Source organism: Chaetura pelagica, unplaced genomic scaffold, assembly GCF_000747805.2.
Source record: "Chaetura pelagica isolate M959 unplaced genomic scaffold, ChaPel_1.0 scaffold386, whole genome shotgun sequence".
Lineage (NCBI taxonomy): Eukaryota > Metazoa > Chordata > Aves > Apodiformes > Apodidae > Chaetura > Chaetura pelagica.
Window position 1 is genome coordinate 2,613,838 of NW_009953703.1, and position 20,356 is coordinate 2,634,193.

General features: G+C 37.2%; 1 protein-coding gene across 1 annotated transcript in view; it reads right to left on the minus strand.

The window, feature by feature from the left end:
* Positions 1-3,541: 3,541 nt before the first annotated feature.
* The window catches only part of ACMSD (aminocarboxymuconate semialdehyde decarboxylase), a 20,931-nt gene continuing 4,116 nt past the window's right edge, over positions 3,542-20,356 (minus strand). Inside the window, exons 3-10 of the mRNA XM_010000380.1 lie at positions 17,405-17,501; positions 13,500-13,549; positions 11,945-12,181; positions 10,632-10,725; positions 8,978-9,073; positions 8,349-8,521; positions 3,812-3,910; positions 3,542-3,604 (exon numbers count right to left, since the gene is read on the minus strand). Of these exons, the coding sequence (XP_009998682.1) occupies positions 3,542-3,604; positions 3,812-3,910; positions 8,349-8,521; positions 8,978-9,073; positions 10,632-10,725; positions 11,945-12,181; positions 13,500-13,549; positions 17,405-17,501 (909 nt within the window). The remainder of the gene's footprint in view (positions 3,605-3,811; positions 3,911-8,348; positions 8,522-8,977; positions 9,074-10,631; positions 10,726-11,944; positions 12,182-13,499; positions 13,550-17,404; positions 17,502-20,356) is intronic.

Below are 20,356 nucleotides of genomic sequence, written 5' to 3' on the forward strand. Positions count from 1 at the left end.
GGGCTGCGCCCTCCCGCCCGGGGCTGCCGTTCTCCTGCCGCCGGGAGTTTTGTTGTCGCAAGGTGAGAGCTCCCGTCTCTGGAAGAAGCAGCGGCCGGCGCATCGCGGCTGTGTCTCTGTCCTGGTTTGTTTTCCAGCGGCTCTTTCAGGGGTGGGGAACAGCTCCAGCCGCCTTCCGCGGTGCCGCTGAGAGGCTGTCATCTTCCTGGGCTGTTTGCGCGGAGAATGTTGGCGAGTTGAGGTGAACGGCCTTCTTTTCCCTCTCTCCAATTGTCCTGGTCTCAGTACAGACTCGCAGATTGTTTCAGCCTCAGTTATTCCAAATGATCCTACTTATTGCCTCTTCCACGTGCCATGCACGGGTGCTCAGTGTTTATTCCTCAATAACTGGTGGAACACCTCTTCTTGCTACTTTTCCACCCAGACAGCACACTCCTCCCACACTCGGCTGCCTCTCAGATTCGTGCAGATTTGAAATAACTTGCATGGGGGCACCAGAATGAAAGAACATCTGTTTTAAGGGCTAAAATATACTTGGATGTGTGAATTGTGTTGGATAGAGAAAAGAGCTGGGAAGAGAGGCAGTGAAGGAGAAGAAGGTGGAGCGGTTTTTAATGTACTCAAAGACACTGGCAGGAAAAACATAGAGATTCTGTTCCTGGCATTGGTAGTAGCAAAAATCTAGATGATACTTTCATCTAGTAAGAACCACACAGCAATTCCTGCATCTTGAGCATATGATGTATATATTAGCACTTATCTAAACAACAACTAACAGGTCGTATTTCTCCAGGAATTTGGTGCGAAAAAGGCATAATCAAAGCTGTCTAGTGATGCCTTGTCTGTTCAATTATTCTCCAATACACAGAGAAGATGCATCTCCTCACACTCTACTGACCATGAATTTGTCCTAGCCTCTCCCACGCTACACTTCACCTACCTTTAATAATTATGATGACTTTTTAAAGGTTTTGCCCATTCCTCCTTCACCCTTAAATAATAATGTGCTGCTTTTCTGATCACTGTGGATCAAAATGAGAGCTCCAAGCAGTCTTCTCTTGTAGAATATGCCACTAGGCACTCTACAGTGGTTTTGTTCACAGGAAATTATGTTACAACTAGTTATTTTACAACTTCAGTGCAAATTTTATACAAATAGCTATAATTTTATAACTGAACCAAACAGAGCACTAATAAAATGCACAGATGCATATGCAGAGGGAAACTTTTGTAGTAATTAGGAGCTGATCTTTGATTTCATATTTTTCATGCATTTAACAATCTTGAAGTGCATGTTCTACTTCACTTTGAATCACTGTGTAAAACTCATGGAGTTTGGGTGTTTCAACATAAAATTTGTATTCCTTCAATAATTGGTGGAAGAGTATTAAGAATGTTGTCACCTGACTATATAATTAGAATTTTACGAACTTTGTTAATTACAAAAGCATAAAATGTGGGCAACATTAGATATAGCCTTGTCTTAAAAATCTTAACACATTGTAAAGAAGCAGAATATCATTAAATAATGACAGTGCATCATTACTATGATTTATGCAGGTATGCACATTAATTAATTGCAATGCAGAGTGCAGCAATCCCCCATTCAGTCACAAGTTAAGGTAATTAAACACTGTTCTTGCTATTGGAGAGGTTCCAGACCTTGGTCCCCAAAGATGTAGCATTGCATTCACACTAAGAGGTTTCATTCATTTAAAATAATGGAATTAACCCAATTAAAATGTATTGGAGGAACCACAATGTATTTTCCTCTTAGATCCAGTTAAACATCTGTGAAAATCAAATTTACTGAAGGAAAATAGTATTATATGAGAACAAACTTGCATCTCTTCTACTTTGACATATAAATAAAACAATCTCACTGAAAAATCAGGCATTTAAGTGGCTCAATACTTGCACGTAGGTACTTCGAAGACAACACCAAGCTGGGAGGGAGTGTTGATCTGCCTGAGGGTAGGGAGGCTCTAGAGAGAGACTAGATCAACGGGCCAAGATCAATTGTATGAAGTTCAACAAGGCCAAGTGCCAGGTCCTGCACTTGGGCCACAACAGCCCCATGGAACACTACAGGCAGAGGGAAGAGCAGCTGGAAACCTGTCCAGCAGAAAGGGACCCGGGGATTCTGATTGCTAGGTGGCTGAATGTGAGCCAGCAGTGTGCCCAGGTGGCCAAGAAGGAAAATGGCATCCTGGCCTGTATTAGGAATAGTGTGACCAGCAGGGCCAGGGAGGTGATCATCCCTCTGTACTCAGCATTGGTGAAGCCACACCTGGAATACCGTGTCCAGTTTTGGGCACTTCAATACAAGACGACATTGAGGCGCTGGAGAGTGTCCAAAGAAGGGCAACAAAGCTGGTGAAGGGCCTTGAGAACAAGACTGATGAGGAGCATCTGAGGGAACTGGGGCTAAACAGCCCCAGTCTGAAGAAAAGGAGGCTGAGGGGAGACCTCATTGCTCTCTACAACTACCTGAAAGGATGTTGTAAAGAGGCAGGAGCTGGTCTCTTCTCACGAGTAACTGGTGACAGAACAAGAGGGAATGGCCTCAAGCTGCGCCAGGGGAGGTTTAGACTAGACATTAGGAAGAATTTTTTCACTAAAAGGGTTGTCAGATATTGGAACATGCTGCCCAGGGAGGTGGCTGAGTCACCATCCCTGGATGTGTTTAAAAGTCATCTAGATGTGGTGCTTGGGGATATGGGTTAGTGCTGGACTTGGCAGAGTAGGGTTAATGGTTGGACTTGATGATCTTAAAGGTCTTTCCCAACCTAAGTGATTCTATGATTCTGTTTAAATAAAGGTCAGCAGAAGTCTTGCCAATCTGAGGACACTAATGTCGTTAAACTGTCGCTCAACGCTAGTATTTATTTTGACTGTGACGTACAAATATTATTTCTGCACCTACAACAATATTGTTCTGATGAATAAGTTGCCAGTGGTGTCGGCAGCAGAAGAAAATTACAAGTCCCCACACAGACCTTTTCCACCCTGCCACAGCATTCACAAAGTGCCAGCACATACACTTGCAGTGTGGAGCCGAAGTGTGGTGTGCTGCCAGTTCCAGCAGTGGTGAAGGCAAATGTTGCCTGTTCTTGGGCATCAGCAACATTCTGTTTAAATTCTAATATTTTTCTAGATTCTGTTTATTTGGCATAACAAGAACTGAAACATAATGGAGAAAAGTCATCAATTTCTCAGTTCTCTCTTCGTGGGAATCAGGTCCTAATAACATGGCATTGATTATAATTCAGAGATTCTTATTACAATTGTGGAAGATGAAATCTTTCCTTTTTACTGAAAGCAGGGGCCTCAGAAGTGTTTAAAGACAACCTAAATCCTTAAATGCACAGAAATACCCGTGCTCATTCCCAGTACTCTGGCTTTTGTTTTGGAAATAATAACAGACTTATGACAGACTTGTCATAATTTATTTGTCATCAATATAATTGCAGACACAAATAGAAGTATCCCTAAGGATTCAGCGTATTTCTGAAGTTTGGTCTCTTCAATGTCTTCATAATTATTCAAATTTTTTTCTGCTAAGACCCAAAAATTCCAGGGCATTGCCAGCCTTGAGTTTATCCTGTAAAAAAACCCCTTCTGTTTAACTCATTGTACTCAAATGCTTTTACTCATGCTTTAAAATGAACTGCTGCAAAGAGACTAAAGGGTCTTTTCCAGTCTTTGCAGAAATCAGAGTACTGGAGTGATCTGTCAGTGTTTCATCTCAAGTCTAAAACCAGAGGCTTAAAAAGGAGGGCCAATCCTCCCCCCCCCAAAAAGATCATACCTTTAGTTTATTGTCAAAATCTTCCATTGAATCAATCAATTTTCCAGGTTCCAGTTCCCCAAGAGGAAAAGGGTAATCTGTCCCCAGCATAACTTTGTCCTGGTAATAAAAAAAACATTTTGTACATTTTGTAGTAACATTAAGCAGTAAGGTTGCATGTGCTTTCTGGAATTTAGAATATACCACAGGAAATTACAAGTATATATTGCAATGATTAATTACAAAAGGGAATATGAAGATCATCTTTGGGTTCCAACTTTCATTAGGGAAAAAAAAAAGTTTGAAAACAATTTCTTTTAAGAATCTCAGGAAGTTCTCCACTAAACTCAGAAAAGAAGCTTGGATTTGATTCCTGAATTTGAAATTGTGGACAACACACACACAGACACATACAAACATTATGTGAGAAGAATGTGGAGTAAAAATTACAAAGCAATCAAAATTATCTTTGGGGAGATACTTTAAAAGCTGTGATCACTGCAGTGGGATTCTAGTCAAAGCACAGTACCATGCAGAATTACTACAAACAGATACAAAAAGGTACTTTATTTGATTTAATTTAACTAGTATTCAGCTCCAGGCAACAAACCCAGTATCTAATTTACAAAATTTCATGTATTTTTGGAAGTCTATTATTTTTTTTGAAGTGTCATTGTCTTTATTATTGGATATTAGCTGTGCATTTGAAACATGTATCTGAGAATATGAGTGACATGATACCATTTGTTTCTGAAACCAAGCTAGTGAAAAAGAAAATTCAATAAAAATCTGTATGCATCATTCCTGTTTGATATCAGAGATGAAAAGACATAAGCAGATCCTCTATAGGCTGACCTTGCTATAGGTTCATTTTCAAACTGGAATGATATTACCCCATTTTATCTAACTTGGAGAGTGCATGCTGCCGACTCTCTTGATTTTATCAGAAGTCTATTTTCCTTTAAGCTTCATCTCCTGGAGACATATTTGAAAAGCACAGTTTTCATTAAAAGGATATGTTTTGAAACGTCTCATGAATTTTAAGTCAAGCTCATGAAATTGGGGCACTTGTTATAATATTTGAACTGAGTTGCCAATACTGAAATAGGGTGAAGAAAACATATTTCAGTTATTTTATGAAATGATTAGTTTTCCGTATTTGTCAAATGCTGCTTTTTTTAAAATTTGATCTGCATTTTTTTACCTCCAGCAGATGTCACCCGAGAGTCTCTGGAAGAACCTATACAAGGCCTTCTACCAACTCCAAGCAGAATGATACACATTCTATTGTTCTGTCCTGTATTGTTGTGTTATGATTTATTATATAAGCGTCGCCATAAGATTAAATAGGATAATTTACACTCCTCTGTCTACTAAATTAAATTATGAGTGTAGATTAAACAAAACATATTTGGACCTGTGTATGCTTAAACAGCTAAATACATTATTTTATTCATAATACTCAATCTGATACCAAGACATTTTCTTCAGATTTGAAAACCAAATATATGTCATTTACAAAAACCCCCAACCAATAAACATACTGGACTTATACGAGAATATGGATTTCTAAGTAAAGGAGAAGGAAACCCAGTATTTGCACAGCTGTTTGTTAGTCAAGGTTAAGCAAACCAGGAAGGTTTGTATGTTCCTATTTACATCTCCTGTATACCAAGGCAGAAAGAAACCCCATGCCCTTGTTGGACTACTACAAATATGTCAGTTGTGTTTTTCTTTTCCTCTAACTTAAAATGTTTCACAGCTAAATATGTGGTCTCTTCATTAGCATTAAGAGCTGCAAATAAAAATTAAATTAAAATTTATAAGTAGCATTACTGCTCTGCTACTAGTGATACTAGGCTCTTTTATACCCTTTGAGCTTCAGTTTTGTACCCATGTATGAAATGGACATTGCAATACCTGCCTTTAGCAACCAGCCTTAGAGATGTCTCTGCAGATAAATAATTCCCCTAGCATAATAGATGGATTATTACATTGTTTCAAAGGATATCAATCAAGTCAGTTTTCCCTTGATGACTTACAGTTTGATACCTTAATTAATGCACCTCTCCTTTTAAAAAGGTACATCTGGCTAATGATTAATGTCAGTGAAGCCTTCTGCTCAACAGAACTTTCTTCACAGTAATAGGGACCTGAGTCTTAAAATGAATCTCAAAGAGCATGAGTCATGAGTTCATCCCATTATATTAATGAAAATTGTATTTGCGTTGAATCTCACTTTCTTTCCTACTATCAGGATACATCTCTAAAAAAGGCCTGATTGCTATAGTCTGTTCAGCTCCAGCTTCTGGCCAGAGAATGTCTGACCTTTGGGTGATGGCTCTTGAGGAATCACCATGGGCAAGTTTTTGCAGAGACACACTGATTAATTTCATCCACTGCCAACCCAGTTCCTCACTTTTTATAGGCAGCATCATTAGGGATTTTGTGCTTATTTATATCCACTTCAGGCTACCTCATCACAAGGGGAGAAAAGGACTGCAGTGATTTTGCAGCCTTAAAAAATTCTTTCTCAGAAATGCATCTTTCTGCTTCCTTTAAGTGGGTTAGGCTCCAATTAACTGGTACCCAGCACCAAGAGGGGGTGAAGTTAAAGGTACGTGACCCATCACAGCTGTCACTGGATTTTAATATTCAGAAGCTGAAAGCCAACACATTCCATTCTGATGCCAGGTAGCAGCTGTTCCCTAAGGACCTGCAGCCATGTCTGAGCACATCTTCACACACACCGATGCCCTTCCCGCACAGCTCTTAGCCGTACTCTGGAGAGCTGTCCTATTTCAAACCTTCAGCTCATGAAGCTATGGTGTCATCTCCAAGACCCAATCACATTGGTTTTAGCCCAGCATTCATCTTCTATTTGTTATTCTGCCAACACACGACTGCACTGAAAACACTGAGATATTTGTTTGTTTTTTTTTTTTAAGCATTTGACTCACGGAATGGTATTACGTGAGAGTATCAGCTCTCACTGGAAAAAGTGGGAACTTTTTAATCATCATGGTTATATAGTAAAATTTGAAAATGTGATGTGAATGTTTTTTTCAAGGATAAAATGCCTTAGGCTATGAAAAAGAGAAATAAAATGTACTGGGTTTTTTGTTGTTTTTTTTCCTCAAGCTCTCCTGAATGTTAAAAGCATTTACATTTCTTGGGTCTGACTCATGCCTTTTCAGCACTGAGGTTTCACTTGATGTCATATTGCTTGACCTTAAAATACTCAGAGGAGAATTAAAGAAGACTCCAACATCCCAGTAAACTGGTCAAATTTATTGCATTAAAAAACTTAATTTTAGAAGTCTTGATAAAATAAACGAGACACCAGAGAGGTTATTGCTGAGTAACTTAGATTAGTGAATTACTTTCCACAACCTCACTCTCCTCAAACAACTACATTTCGGTTGCAGACTAATCACAATTGTTCTTGACACCTCTAGTTGAGCTTAAAGCCAGAATCAGCCCAGAAAAGAATCCATGTTTCTGAGCCATTCTTAATCACACAGCTGCTAATTCAGCAAGGTGTTTCTAACAATGGCATTTTAAAATGGAAACATTTTTAAATGGAAAAAACAAACAAACAAACAAACAAGCAAGTAATCTTCTCTCCTTGGCAATAAAACCAGGAATCTGACCACCTAAACATGGTGATTCAAAATTCAAGAGCTTGACTCATCTCTGCTATACTATAACTGCATGCAGAACAAGAATATGCTTAGGATGAACATGGTCTAGATTTAGGGAGACTTCTCAGAAAAGGAGATAACTGGAAGCAAGTGCTATGCCAGAAGCCTTTGGGTAGCTTGTAAAATGGAAGTGCACATCACATCTGGTAAAATTTTTATATCTATTGTAAAAATTACTTTAAGGCACTTGATTATGTAAGCTACAGTTAGATTCAAAAGCTAATCCGTAGGTAAAAGTCTTGGACTGTTTATCATTATATTGAAACATAGTATCAGAATTATTTAGTTTGGAAAATACCTTTAAGATCATCAAGTCCAATCTCTATCCTTACTCTACCATATTCACCTCTAAACCATATACCCAGGCACCACATCTACATTACTTTTAAACACTTCTAGGGATGGTGACTCAACCACCTCCCTGGGCAGCATGTTCTGATGCCTGAAAACCCTTTCAGAGAAAAAACATTTCCTAATGTCCAGTCTAAACCTCCCCTTGTGTAGTTTTAGGCCATTCCCTCTTGTCCTATCACCATTTACTTGTAAGAAGAGACCAGCACCTACCTCTCTATAGCGTTCTTTCAGGTAGTTGTAGAGACAATGATGTTTCCCCTCAGACTCCTTTTCTTCAGACTAAACAGCCCCAGTTCCCCCAGCCACTGCTCATAAGTCTTGCTCTCAAGGCCCTTCACCAGCCTGGTTGCTCTTTCTCTTCTCTGCACCCACTCTAGCACCTCAGTGTCTTTTTTGTACTAAGGTGCCCCAAACTGGACACAGGACTGGTGTGTACTTCTTTTGCTGTTTCATAGAGAACTAAAGAATGACTCATCTGCTTTGGAAGCATTAAAACTCACCTCTCCTATCACACTTGTTAGCAGCCTTAGTGCACCACGATCATGGACTAGAGAGTCTGTGTAAAATGAACCAAGGTATTTTCTTGGATCCACTTTATTATCCACTGCGCACAAATCAGGGCGCACATTGAATCCATGGGAGATTCGCCCCACTGTGTATGGAAAAGCACCACCTGCCAGAAGACATTTTTAGTAACAAGCTGAAAATATGCAAGAGGAAAAAAACCCACATCATCATCAGGGATCTGTAAGTTTTACTATCAGCTCTTTAGAATGTGCTCTGCACCAGCATTTTTTCTCCTTTTGTTTCATTAGCTTCTTTCTCTTTTCCCCGCTTCTTCACTACTTTGATGCCCAAATTCCTCCTGCTGCCTCCTTGTCCCTTTCCCCAAACCATTTCCTGTCTCAGCTTCCTCCTCATTTTCCTTGAAGGCTATTTTAACAGTTCAAACAATGGCTGAAACAGTCTAAAGAGTGTTCTTACAAGCAGCTGATCTAGCAGGTATCTTCTTTGGGCTAACAGCACTCACCCGGTGGCAGGCTTTAAGTGGTAACCCTACTAGCTGGCATACCCAAAAATACAATTGTACCATACCCAACTTAAGAACACACATGGTATTATTACTTACCTCCATGTGCAAAGCAAACTTTCAGCCTAGGAAATTTTTCAAAAATTCCTCCCATAATCATGGAACAAATAGCCATAGTCGTTTCTGCTGGCATGCCTAAGAACAAAAAACCTTTCATTGTATGAGAGTTTTATTTATGATTTTCCTATTTGAGTTTTAAATGTTATCTTAATTTTCTTCAATTAGCCTTGAAACTACTGAAAAAAAACCAGCTATAGAGCAGGTGCCAAATGTTATGCATTTTTTCTATTATAGGAACATGAAGTTGAACATTAATTAACTGAATTCAGGACATAAAACTGGAAGCTACTGAATTCGAAGCCTAGTTTTTATCCTACACCACTAGGACAGCTGACAGGCAGGTTTGGCATGTCCTGAACTGCACAGTACAGGCTTGATTCCCCTGTTATCCTAGCTTAAAGAAAAGTCTGAAATACATCAGATTCTGCTCTCACCTGTGCCTCTGGGTTTCTTTTGTGTGGGAAGTGGGGCAGACATGTTGGTGGGTATTCCAACACAGATTTGGGGTTTGGTTATGATGTGGTGCCAGTTACTAAGAAATTAGAAATAACCTGTCTCTGCCTTTGCCACTAGGTAACTTGGATGCCCAGTGTTTGGAAAAGAGCAGCAATTTAGGTTCCTGCATCAGGCCTCAGTTTCTGAGCACATGTAACTTATTTAGAATACCATGCTATTCAGGTGCCTAACTTCAGACATCCAGCTTGGAAATGAGGAACTTGAGTTCCCCTCATCCAAGGGGAAGTAACACCTACCCAGCTCAAAAGGTTGTTTTTCATCGATGTTTCACAATATGCTCAGATGCAAAGCTTTATTAGGGCCAGTAGGAAATATTTTAACTATACCTTGTTAAATAAATGCAACAATTTTAGACTCATTTAAAATTTGTATCGTTGAGACTGCTCTGTTTAAGCCTAATTGATACTGTTTTAAAATCATGGTGATTGGGACACTAAGATTTGCAGAACATAAATGCATATTGTGTATATTTTTCAGAACCCCTCTACTGGAGGCAGTGCAAAACCATGCAAAACAAAGCAGTGCAAAACAGAGGAACTGAGGGTGGAATCAGGTCTAATAATTTCTAGGTACCTGTATAACCTACTTCCCATTACTCAATGTTGTTCTGATTTACCTTTTAGATGGGGGAAAAAAACAGAAACTACACAATTCCCTACATCTGTGGGGAGCTTTCAAAGCTCTACAGTTTATATGATACAAACTTGGATTTATTTCCTCTCTGTTCAACCTAGGAAATAATCCAAGAAATTCTAAGAAGTAATATTTGGTTTTGCCTGCTTTTTCATGCACTCATGTTATTTTTGAGGAGTTCACTTCAGAGGTAATTCTTTTTCCCCAGTCACCTCCTCTTTGTATTTAGGACAAAGGAGAATACTAGATTGCTACTCTGAAATTTTGATTCTAGGTATTGAAAAGTCAGACAAACTAAACCAGCTTAAAATCAAATGACTGCTGAATTTACACAACAGATTTAATCTTGGCACTTGATGTAAAAAAATGATTTAATAGAAAAAAATGTAGTTTTTCTCTGTATTAGTACCTTTGTAGCAATCTTCTTGGCATAATCCAGTGACAATTCATACATGCAGATTAAGCAAAGTAAATATATACTCACCTATCAGCCAGGGAAACCAGTATTTGGACATCCTTCCATCTATCTGCATGTCCCAGGGATGCACAAAGAGACAGCAATTCAGTTTTTCAGCAGCCTGCAGCAAAAATAAAAACCCCTAAATTTTTAGTAATCATACCAAAAATACATCTTAGTTCTTAGCCATACTTTAAAGATGACCAGCAAAATTGTGCTGAGAATTAGTTCTAGCAATAAAAATAGCCCCAGAAGTAAGAACTATAAGCAATAGTTGGCTATATTTACTCCTGTGAGCCACATCCTGAAGTTCTCATTCAGGTTCAAAGTTACTTTTGAGACTACAGTATTGTAAACACGGATTATAATATCTTTTTAGTAAGCCAAGTGTTCCTCAGATTAATGTGGTATAAAAATGCTTTTTTAGCTGTGTCATAAGCCATCCTGCACTATAAAACTTGGTTTAAACTAGTGTTCTTTTTTATTTCATTACACATGTGAGGATTAATTCTCATAATGTTTTATAGAACCATTTTCAGATGATTTTGCAGAATTGTTTCAGCTGCATTCAGGGATTTTCATTGCTGTTGCACAAGATTAGTCCCCTTTGGCCCTCTGCCTGGTTTAAAAATAAGTTAAAACCAAGAGTTTGAAATCTAGCTGTATCCTGATCAATAACCCATCTCCACTCAAGTCTATTAATTTCTGCAAAACTACTAACATTTCTGGAGATGAAAAAGAACACTATAGGATGCTGATTCTGACTGAGTACTTTAACTATGAGCTTATATTTAAGTATATATTCATCAAAGTAATTCATCTGCTTAGCTAGGATTTAACAGCTTCATTTTGTCAGATGTATTTCTGGACCTCCTCTTGTTGCTAGGGAGATTATCACACATTTAAAAAATTTGGTTTTATTTACCCATACATGCATAAATAAAGTGGCAACTTTTGGATTGTAGGGAGTAAATGCCATCTACATTTGTAAACTAAAAATAGCAATTCAATAACTTGCTTGGTAGATTGATGTTCATTGCAGATTTGATACTGCACTTAGACTGACAAACCAAGAAGGAAACTCTACAGGTAGAACTTGTATCATATTTTGTTATTCATTAATGTACAGTTTGCTTCAGAATGTTTTCTATTGAATTATTGTCATTGTGTCCTATAATGAATTATATATATTAAAGCTCTCTGATGACTAAGCAAATTAGAAGGCTCAGTTGTTTTGATGTATCTATAAATTTCATTGACAATTGAATGTCCCAAGATACTTTCAGACAGAATTCCATGTCACAGCAGTACCCAAAATAAGGAAAGAAACACTTACTCACAGCATAAATATCATACAGTTCTGGTGCATTCAGGTCCCAGTCATTGACATGAGATCCTATTTGTACCCCAGGAAATCCAAGTTCCTTCACGCAGCGATGCATTTCCTTCACAGCCAGGTCTGGAGCTTGCATAGGTAACGTACCCAAGCCAACAAACCTCTTGGGGTACTTTTTTACTGTAGCAGCTAAGTCATTATTTAATATCTGGGCTAAATCTAAAGTATCCTGAGGTTTGGCCTGGAAAGATATTAAGCAGAATTGTACATTAAATTATAGTTCTCAAATGTTACCGCTTTTGGAAGATACTGGATAAATGTCACTGCAAACAATTCAGAGACAGGGTTTAAACCTAAAATTTACTTTTCAGTTCTGAATGGCTGGAAACGAGTAGGGCTAAATTCTGCTGCTTTGAAACCTTTGGGTGCAGTTCTGCTTCTTGTCATGAATATTTTATCAAATGCTGCTGCTTTTACTGCTAAGGATGAGTGTAATAGAGCCCAAGCTGCTGATGCTCTCAAGTTATCTGGTCTTTTGTGTAAACCAGTCCTCTGTTTTTGTCTATCCCAATGCAAAAACCTCAGCATATAATTTTTAAACATAGCAATGCATATTTACTCTCCTATTATTGGAGCCGAAGAGATAAAAATAAGAAATGTGAGAAGTTGAAGCATGAAAATTCTACAGAGGAAACTTGAGCAAACCTCTCTAACATTTAGAAGGAGGTAACAGTCATAATTCTAATGAGGGAACTGCAATATCCATGCAGTTCGTTTCCCATTTTCCTTCCTAATACATATTTAATGGAAAATATTCCCATAAACACCAGAATAACATTTTAAAGATATGTCACCCAACAAGCAAATCTAAAGATCAGTGTTGCTACTTATATGTAGGCTTAACACAATGATTTTTAATGCAGCATATCTGTTACTACGTAACAATTCAACTTGTACACCTAGCTAAATAGTCACATTGAAAAGATATTTAGAACAGAATTTTGCTATGATTTATCTTCTCAAACTGTTTTTATTCCTTTGATGCATTCAGGATCACCATGCAGGGAACAAAATAATTAACATTTCCTACTAAATTTTAAGATTCAAAGCACTGAAGGTCAGTGAGTCCCTTGCCACATTTACAAGAAAGTGGGACAAGACCACAAATATAACTTTTATTTCTTTTTTTAATGAGAAAATGCTGATTGATGTTCAGCTTTTATGGAATCTGTACAGATATATCTACCTGCTTACCAGGGATTCATGTTGTGTAAATTTTCTCTCCTTGTTTTCAGGTCTCCAGAACAAAGTCTGTTGTCTCATACTTTCTTACTTTCTTACTGGATGTCCTGCAGAGTGGAGCTTTGCCAGGACACCCTGTACTGGCTCTTCTGATACCTGGACTATTTTTTTGCCTTTTGTTTTTCACAGCAGAACAATTACCCATTTTCTTCAGTGTTCTAGTGACTATTTTCAGTCACCTAATTTATAGGAATATGCATTTGTTTTTTTAAAAAATTGTAACATACGAATTGCAAAATATGAGAGTAGGAACATACCCAGTAGCTGAACATTACAGGGACTGTGGAAAGGGCTTGGACTGTGACTCCTGAGTAAGAAAAAGCAGTTATTAATGCTTCTTTTATTTTTTTTTAGTAAAATGATAAAAATAAGAAAGTACTTTGGTTTGAGAGGTTGAAGGTAAAAGCTTTAATGGTAAGAAAAACTAATTTAATAGTGACATGGATAAAATGATTTTTTTAAATTTATTGAGGATCACAGTAATAAATCTTGCAGTTTACCAGTTTATTAGGATTGGAACAGAAAGAAAAATAACACTTCCACATGCATACTGGATTATTTTGTGAATATATTTTGATTTTAGAAGTAATTGGTATGCATGCATACAATTAATTAAAATAGCAATTTAACGTTACTCTCACACAAACGAATGGGATGTTAAACCAACAGAATATAGTAGCTTAAGTTTACTTTGGGGTCATGTTTTCACACATATTTAATAAATAAATATGTAAATTAGTTAAAAATAGACAATGTTGTACTAACAATGGTTGTTAAGATGTTCCTCAAAGCTACACTGTGTTAGGTTTACTTCATCCTGTTTCTGGACTATTGAGGTTATAAGAAATTCTGTCTGTTTTTAGAAAAAAATTTGATGTCAGTAATAAAGAAAATCAAGTCTGTGTTGTTTGGTTTCTCTTCAAATCCAACTTTATACCATAACTTTGTGTGTGTTATAGGAAGAAACACAACAAACCTTGCAGATTAACAACAGAAGAAACAATAATCAGTAACTGGACATCAATACATTGTGACATACAAAACTGTATTAATTTTTAATTGTGATTTTTATGCACCTATTTTGTCATGCTTTAAGAATTTTAACTTGTTAGTAATGAAACTAGTCATGCAAGACATGGCAGAAAAAACAAAGATAATTTCTCCTAAGGCAATGACTTTGCCAAAGCACTTAAACATTTAACAAAGTAATTTATTTTCCTTCTCAGTATTTTAAGCAGGAAGCAAGAGGGGAAGCTGACTCTGTGTTACAATATCTGATTAATATTGTGTGCAGTGGCAATGGTTTGGGGTTAAGGGATAGGTCTACAAAATTACATATATACCAATGTTGTAATATCCACCAATATGCTACTGGACACTTAATTAGTATGTTTGAGAACACTGACCATGTTATCCACAATAAGGATTGCATCTGGTTTCAATCATTTTTTTACCCTTCTGGGCAAATTTAACGTAAACCTTAAGGGTAGATTTCCAAACTGAACATTCCTGGACACTAGCTTTAGGAAAAAGAAGAATCATCACAGAAAAAAACTACTTTACACACTCTTCAGAGGGTTCTACAAAGCAGAGAATAAGAAGACAAGGCTGACAGGATTAACTAAAATATTTTTTCCCACAAAATTGTACTGATTTGTGTCACAGAGCAGTGATGTTAATTACCTCTAGAGCTTGTTTTATTGAATTACCTTGATTGCTTGTTTTATTGAGTGGATCAAGACACAGGTTTGTATACCAAATAGACCCAGGACATAGGATGATGAGAACTAATTTGGACTCTTTGGAACACTGGCTACCATTTATTACTGGCAAGATTTATTGGGCATTGCACAAAGTCTTCTAGCAACCAAGCTGTATGTTAACTCTCTGATTTAGTAATTTTCTTCACAGTAGCTAGTATGGGTCTATGTTTTGGGTTTGTGCTGAGACCAGTGCTGGTAACACAGGGATGTTAGTGTTATTGCTGAGCAGTGCTTACACCAAGTCAAAGCCATCTCTGCTTCTCACACCAGCTCAGCAGTGAGTAGACTGGGGGTACATAAGAAACTGGGAGGGCACAGAGCTGGGACAGCTGACCCCAATTAACCTAAAGTATTTCTCATACGATGTCATGCTCAGCATATAAAGCTGAGGGAAGAAGGGAGGATGTTTGGAGTGCTGGTGGTTTGTCTTCCCAATTAACCATTATGCTTTCCTGGAGATGGCTGAACACTTGCCTGCCAGTGGGAAGTAGTGAATTAATTCCTTGTTCTGCTTTGCTTGCCTGCATGGCTTTTGCTTTTCCTATTATTCTATCTTTTTCTCAACCCATAAGTTTTCTCAATTTTACCCTTCTGATCTTCTCCCCAACCCCAGCAGGGCAGGGAGTGAGCAAGCAGCTGTGTGGTGCTCAGCTTCTGTTTGGGGCAAACCAGGACATACCTCACAGTGACTGATACTAATTTTGTTCAACGTCTTTGGTCCAAAGTTCTGTCATGTCTGGGCATTGAATTTTTTTTTGTAATCTATGCCAGCCTGTGTTACAGGACACAGTCCTTGTAAACAGGGAAAGAGTAAATGTAGCCCACAGTCTATGACTACAAGACCAGAATGAAAAAAACAAAAGGTGTTGGTTTTTTTACATTTAATTGCCTGATGCCTGTGTCTCTGGAGTGCTGTAATAAAGGGGGATATTTTTATGGCACAAGTCACCAGATGGTGCTGTAACACATCATTTTAGCTTGTTTAATTTTTTTAATCAAGTGAGCACTGTTTAGATTGTAGAGAAATATTGTGGTGTTGGCTTTATGACAAACGTTCTTTCCTGCACAGCTGTTGTAAAAATTTGAAAAAAATGCTCCTATGTTTTCCCTTTGTCTACAGCAAAACAGATATGGCAGAACTGGTTTGTAGAAACTTGCCATTAGTCTTAAGGGAAATATCTAAGATACTCAAAGGCTATTTATGATCCACACAGTGTTTGATTGACACAGAAATCCCCAAAATCCCTGAGCTAACTCAGGGAATTATTAGAGTCCAGTCAAGGCAGTGTATTTCAGAAGGGCTGCACAGACATTCTAGCCTCTCCAGTAATGGTTGGAGTTTGAAATACTGCTTGTTCAGGGTGAAAATGAGATACTTGAAAATTATCTAAGTTGTGTTTACATTAATCACCCACCAGCCCGAGTTCCTAAATTGTCCTATGTTTTGTGTTGCACTGAACCTACATAAGGATGATCCAAAGTATCTCCTAATGTCCTATCCCAGGAGAGAGGGAAACTATAACCATAAAGATGCTACTTATAAAATATCCACTCTTTGAAGCAATTCAGATGGTTTATTCCTTATGAAAAGTTGGAGAAAATATTCAAATTGTGTCTACTGGGAAATTGATGGAGAAAATTGTACAGGCCTTAGTCCAAGAAAAATAATCTTCAGTAACATAACATTTCACAAAAGAAATTTGGGATTATAGTGTTAATAAGAACTAACAGAAATAACTGATTGGACTAGAAGTTCATTCTCCCATTCTCAGTCTCCCACTTTACAAACCTTATTTAGCAGCATGTAACTAACTTGATTGAAAGTAAATTTCAATTTTGGCATCTGGTTAAGTTTGTTTCTAAATCAGGAAAACTTTTTTTCTGAGAAAGCAATTGCACCAATGCCCTAGGCTCAGAGTCCTCTAGCAAAAATACAGAGTGAAGTTGCAACATATAAACAGAAAAGGAAACAAACATACAAGAAATCCTATGAGTAAAGAGAATCTTTTTAGCATTTGGAACAAAAATGAAAGGGCTTCCTCTTTTATGTAAATCTCTTTTATACCTGACATTTATGTTGCCTTTTCAAGTCCACAGTAAGACATCCTTACTTACATCAGCTAGTTCCTTACTCTGTTAGCAACCCCACCAACACCAGCGAGCCCACGTGGGGAATACATTGCTACTGAAAATGAGGTAAGTAATGGGAACATGTCCTGTTTGACTCTGAACGTAAAGTATATCAGTTTTCCTTGACTTTCAACAGATTTCAATTAATGAATCAGTAGGCTAAAGCTTTTAATTCTGATATTATTATTAAGCACTTTCAGATGCTCTAAGAGAGACATGACTGCTTCTTTAAATGAGACACGATGATTTCAATTCCTTTATGCAGGTACCTGATAGATCCATCTCTTTAATCCGTACTTCTGGATCCCAGCAGTTCTCTTGAATAACTCTAAAAACCTTTCCATCCTTCATCATCTTTGCCTGTCCCTGTGAAATGACATTTTCATATATTATAAATGTGACAAAGTACTAAATGCTAATTTATAGTCACTGGAGTATGCTGTGCTTCCTACAGAAATTCAGTGTCAGAATTTTGTTCCTTTATTTTAATTCAGTAAATATTTTTAATCAAAGACTACTTTAAAATAGTCAGTAATAAAACAGTCAGTTATAGTTCAGATGGAATGAATTCTTCATAATAAAAAAATACCCTTTCTTTTGCAACATATATCACTCTACATTTGTTTGAAAAAGGTATCAGGTACCTTAATCCAAGTTTATCCTCAAAGCAAATTTTGACCTCAAAACAAAGCTCTAATTAAGTCTGTGCTAAATTTCCCCCTTGGGTATGTGTGTGTTCTTTTAAAGTCAATAGCATCACAATGATTCCAGCAACTACAGAAATAATTGTGCAACTCTGTTAATTTCAGTCCAGTTGTTTCATATCACCAGTGATACTGAAACAAAAGCAGACCTCGTATGTTGGGTTTAGATTACACCTTCTCCTTGGGAGAAAGAAGAATTATTGAAGAATTTGTAATTGGGAAAAAAAACCCCTAACAAAACACAGTACAAAACCATTATCTGGCTTAGTGTAATTCTTTCCCCATATGCCACCAATTCCCAGATTTACAAAGTTCAAAATACCATCAATGTAATTAAGCTTAATACTGTTCCTTTAACTATGAACATGGAACCTTTCTTTATAACTTAAGTTGATTTGTCAGCTGTCCAAAGAGGTTGAGTAGGCACAGAACTGTCACATAAAGCAGATAAAGTAAACAGTCTCTTACAGTTGTACACATCCACATGATTCTATAGACTTTAAAGACAGACAAAAGACAAAAAAACTTGACTTATGTTTGCACAAATCAACATGATACAATTCACCAATACTTCCTTGTTTGCTTGAAGCTACTATAGGGATAAATGGAAATGGTGAAAGTCATTTCAACACACTGCATCTATGGTTGACAATTGAAAATCACATGAGAAAACAAAGCAGCAATGCTCTCTCTCCAAAGGCCTCTTTATTTTCGTCACAAAATCAGTTTATTTAGTATCCTGTCTATTTTTCAAAATAAAAACCCTTTTAAATCAGAATATTCCCTAGTAGTGTGCTTAAACAGAAATAACTAATAAAATTTCACTATTTCTTACAGGGCTGGGTTTATGTCACCTCCTTCTGAGAAGTCACACTGTTCTTAACCTTGAATTTGTTACTAACTTCATACATCATTCACAAATACACTGCCTTAATGAATATTTTAAAGCTCCCTTCAACAAATCTAACGGTGCTGCCTTGGCAAACTGTCAAGTTACTTGTTAGCTGTACCACAGGTTGTGAAAATGACTTGAAATACTACAGTTAGTAATAACAGCCACATAGTCCTGATCCTCTGGAAAATACTTCAGCTTCCTGTAAAACTGATTTTACAGCCTGACAGAAAGGTTTACTGTATCCTTACACTCTAATACATTAAAAAAAATCAGCACATTGCTGCACATTGCCTAATAAACATAAAATATTTGGGTATAAGTAGAGGAAAAGAGGGAGTAGAACTTTATGGAATTACTACCAAGAGTATTTCTGCAAACACAGATGACTATTGGTTCTTTTCTCAGATTCAGCTAAGGCAGAGCATGTGACCTGCTCACATATATTTTTTCCTGCTAATACTGAAAACAATGCCAGATAGACTGTAATTTTAATAGCAACTTTGACACTGCTTATACCTAAATGCTAAGATAAACAGCTGTTCTCTGAATGCTGCCATAAGGTTTGCAATATAGGAAAGGTTTCTAATAAGCCATTTGCTGTTCCCCTTGAAGAAACAGTTGAACACTGTTATTCTCATTTGCATTAACTGATTCTTTGTGGACAGGTCAAGGCTAGAGGTCAAGGCAAAGCTCACATTATTGTATGTTGGCAGTAACAAACTTGATCATGCTGGAAAGCAAAACATCATTTCAATAGAACATGCTCCTGTATGTAAGGTGAGAAGGATCCGGTTCAGCAACACTACCTGGAAAACGAGTCATATTGCTGAAGTCTCTTGACATTGCCACTAATCTGCACCTGATATTTTTTAAATGAGAAATTACTCAGACCCCTCAAGTGGGAAACAATTCAATTTTTCTGCAGTTGTGAGAATGAAACAAGGATCAGGAAAAAAACCTTTCAGGTTCCAAAGCAACAAACGCAGTACAGAAAATCTTATAAGACAAGAGATTTTTATTCACAAGGTTAACACACTTTTTTAAGGAGTTCTATCATTCATGCATGTATGTATATATGATAGTACGTATACTATCATTCCATTCCATTCTATGCCATGCCATTTCATTCCATCCCATCCTAAACATTATCTGATATTTAAGGCTTTAATTAATTTATGTGGGAATTAAGAGAGAGATATCTAAGAATTAAGTCCCGCAGGCTGATTTGGTTCAGCAAGCTACGTTTAAAATTATCCCATCATTACACTATTCTGTCACATCCCAAATTGCACTTATTTAAAAAAAGCATATAGTTATTTTTCTCCAGTTTGACCCTGATGATATGAAAAGTTTTCCCCTTTTTTTAATCTTCAGAGTTAATTTCCCAGCTTCACATATCTGAACAGGATTTTGTTTTGCCATATACTCTTTTCATGCAACATTTTCATGCAGAATTGGGCTAGGAAGGATTCTCTGCAGTGTATACGGTTATTATTATTCCTTTGGAAACTCTTTTTATCTCGGAATTTTACCATCACACCTGTAACAAACAGCTAAGCTGCTAAAAATGCTTCCAACAATTCTCCCCTTCATGCACCCACCATGTATCTGAGAAGCATTTG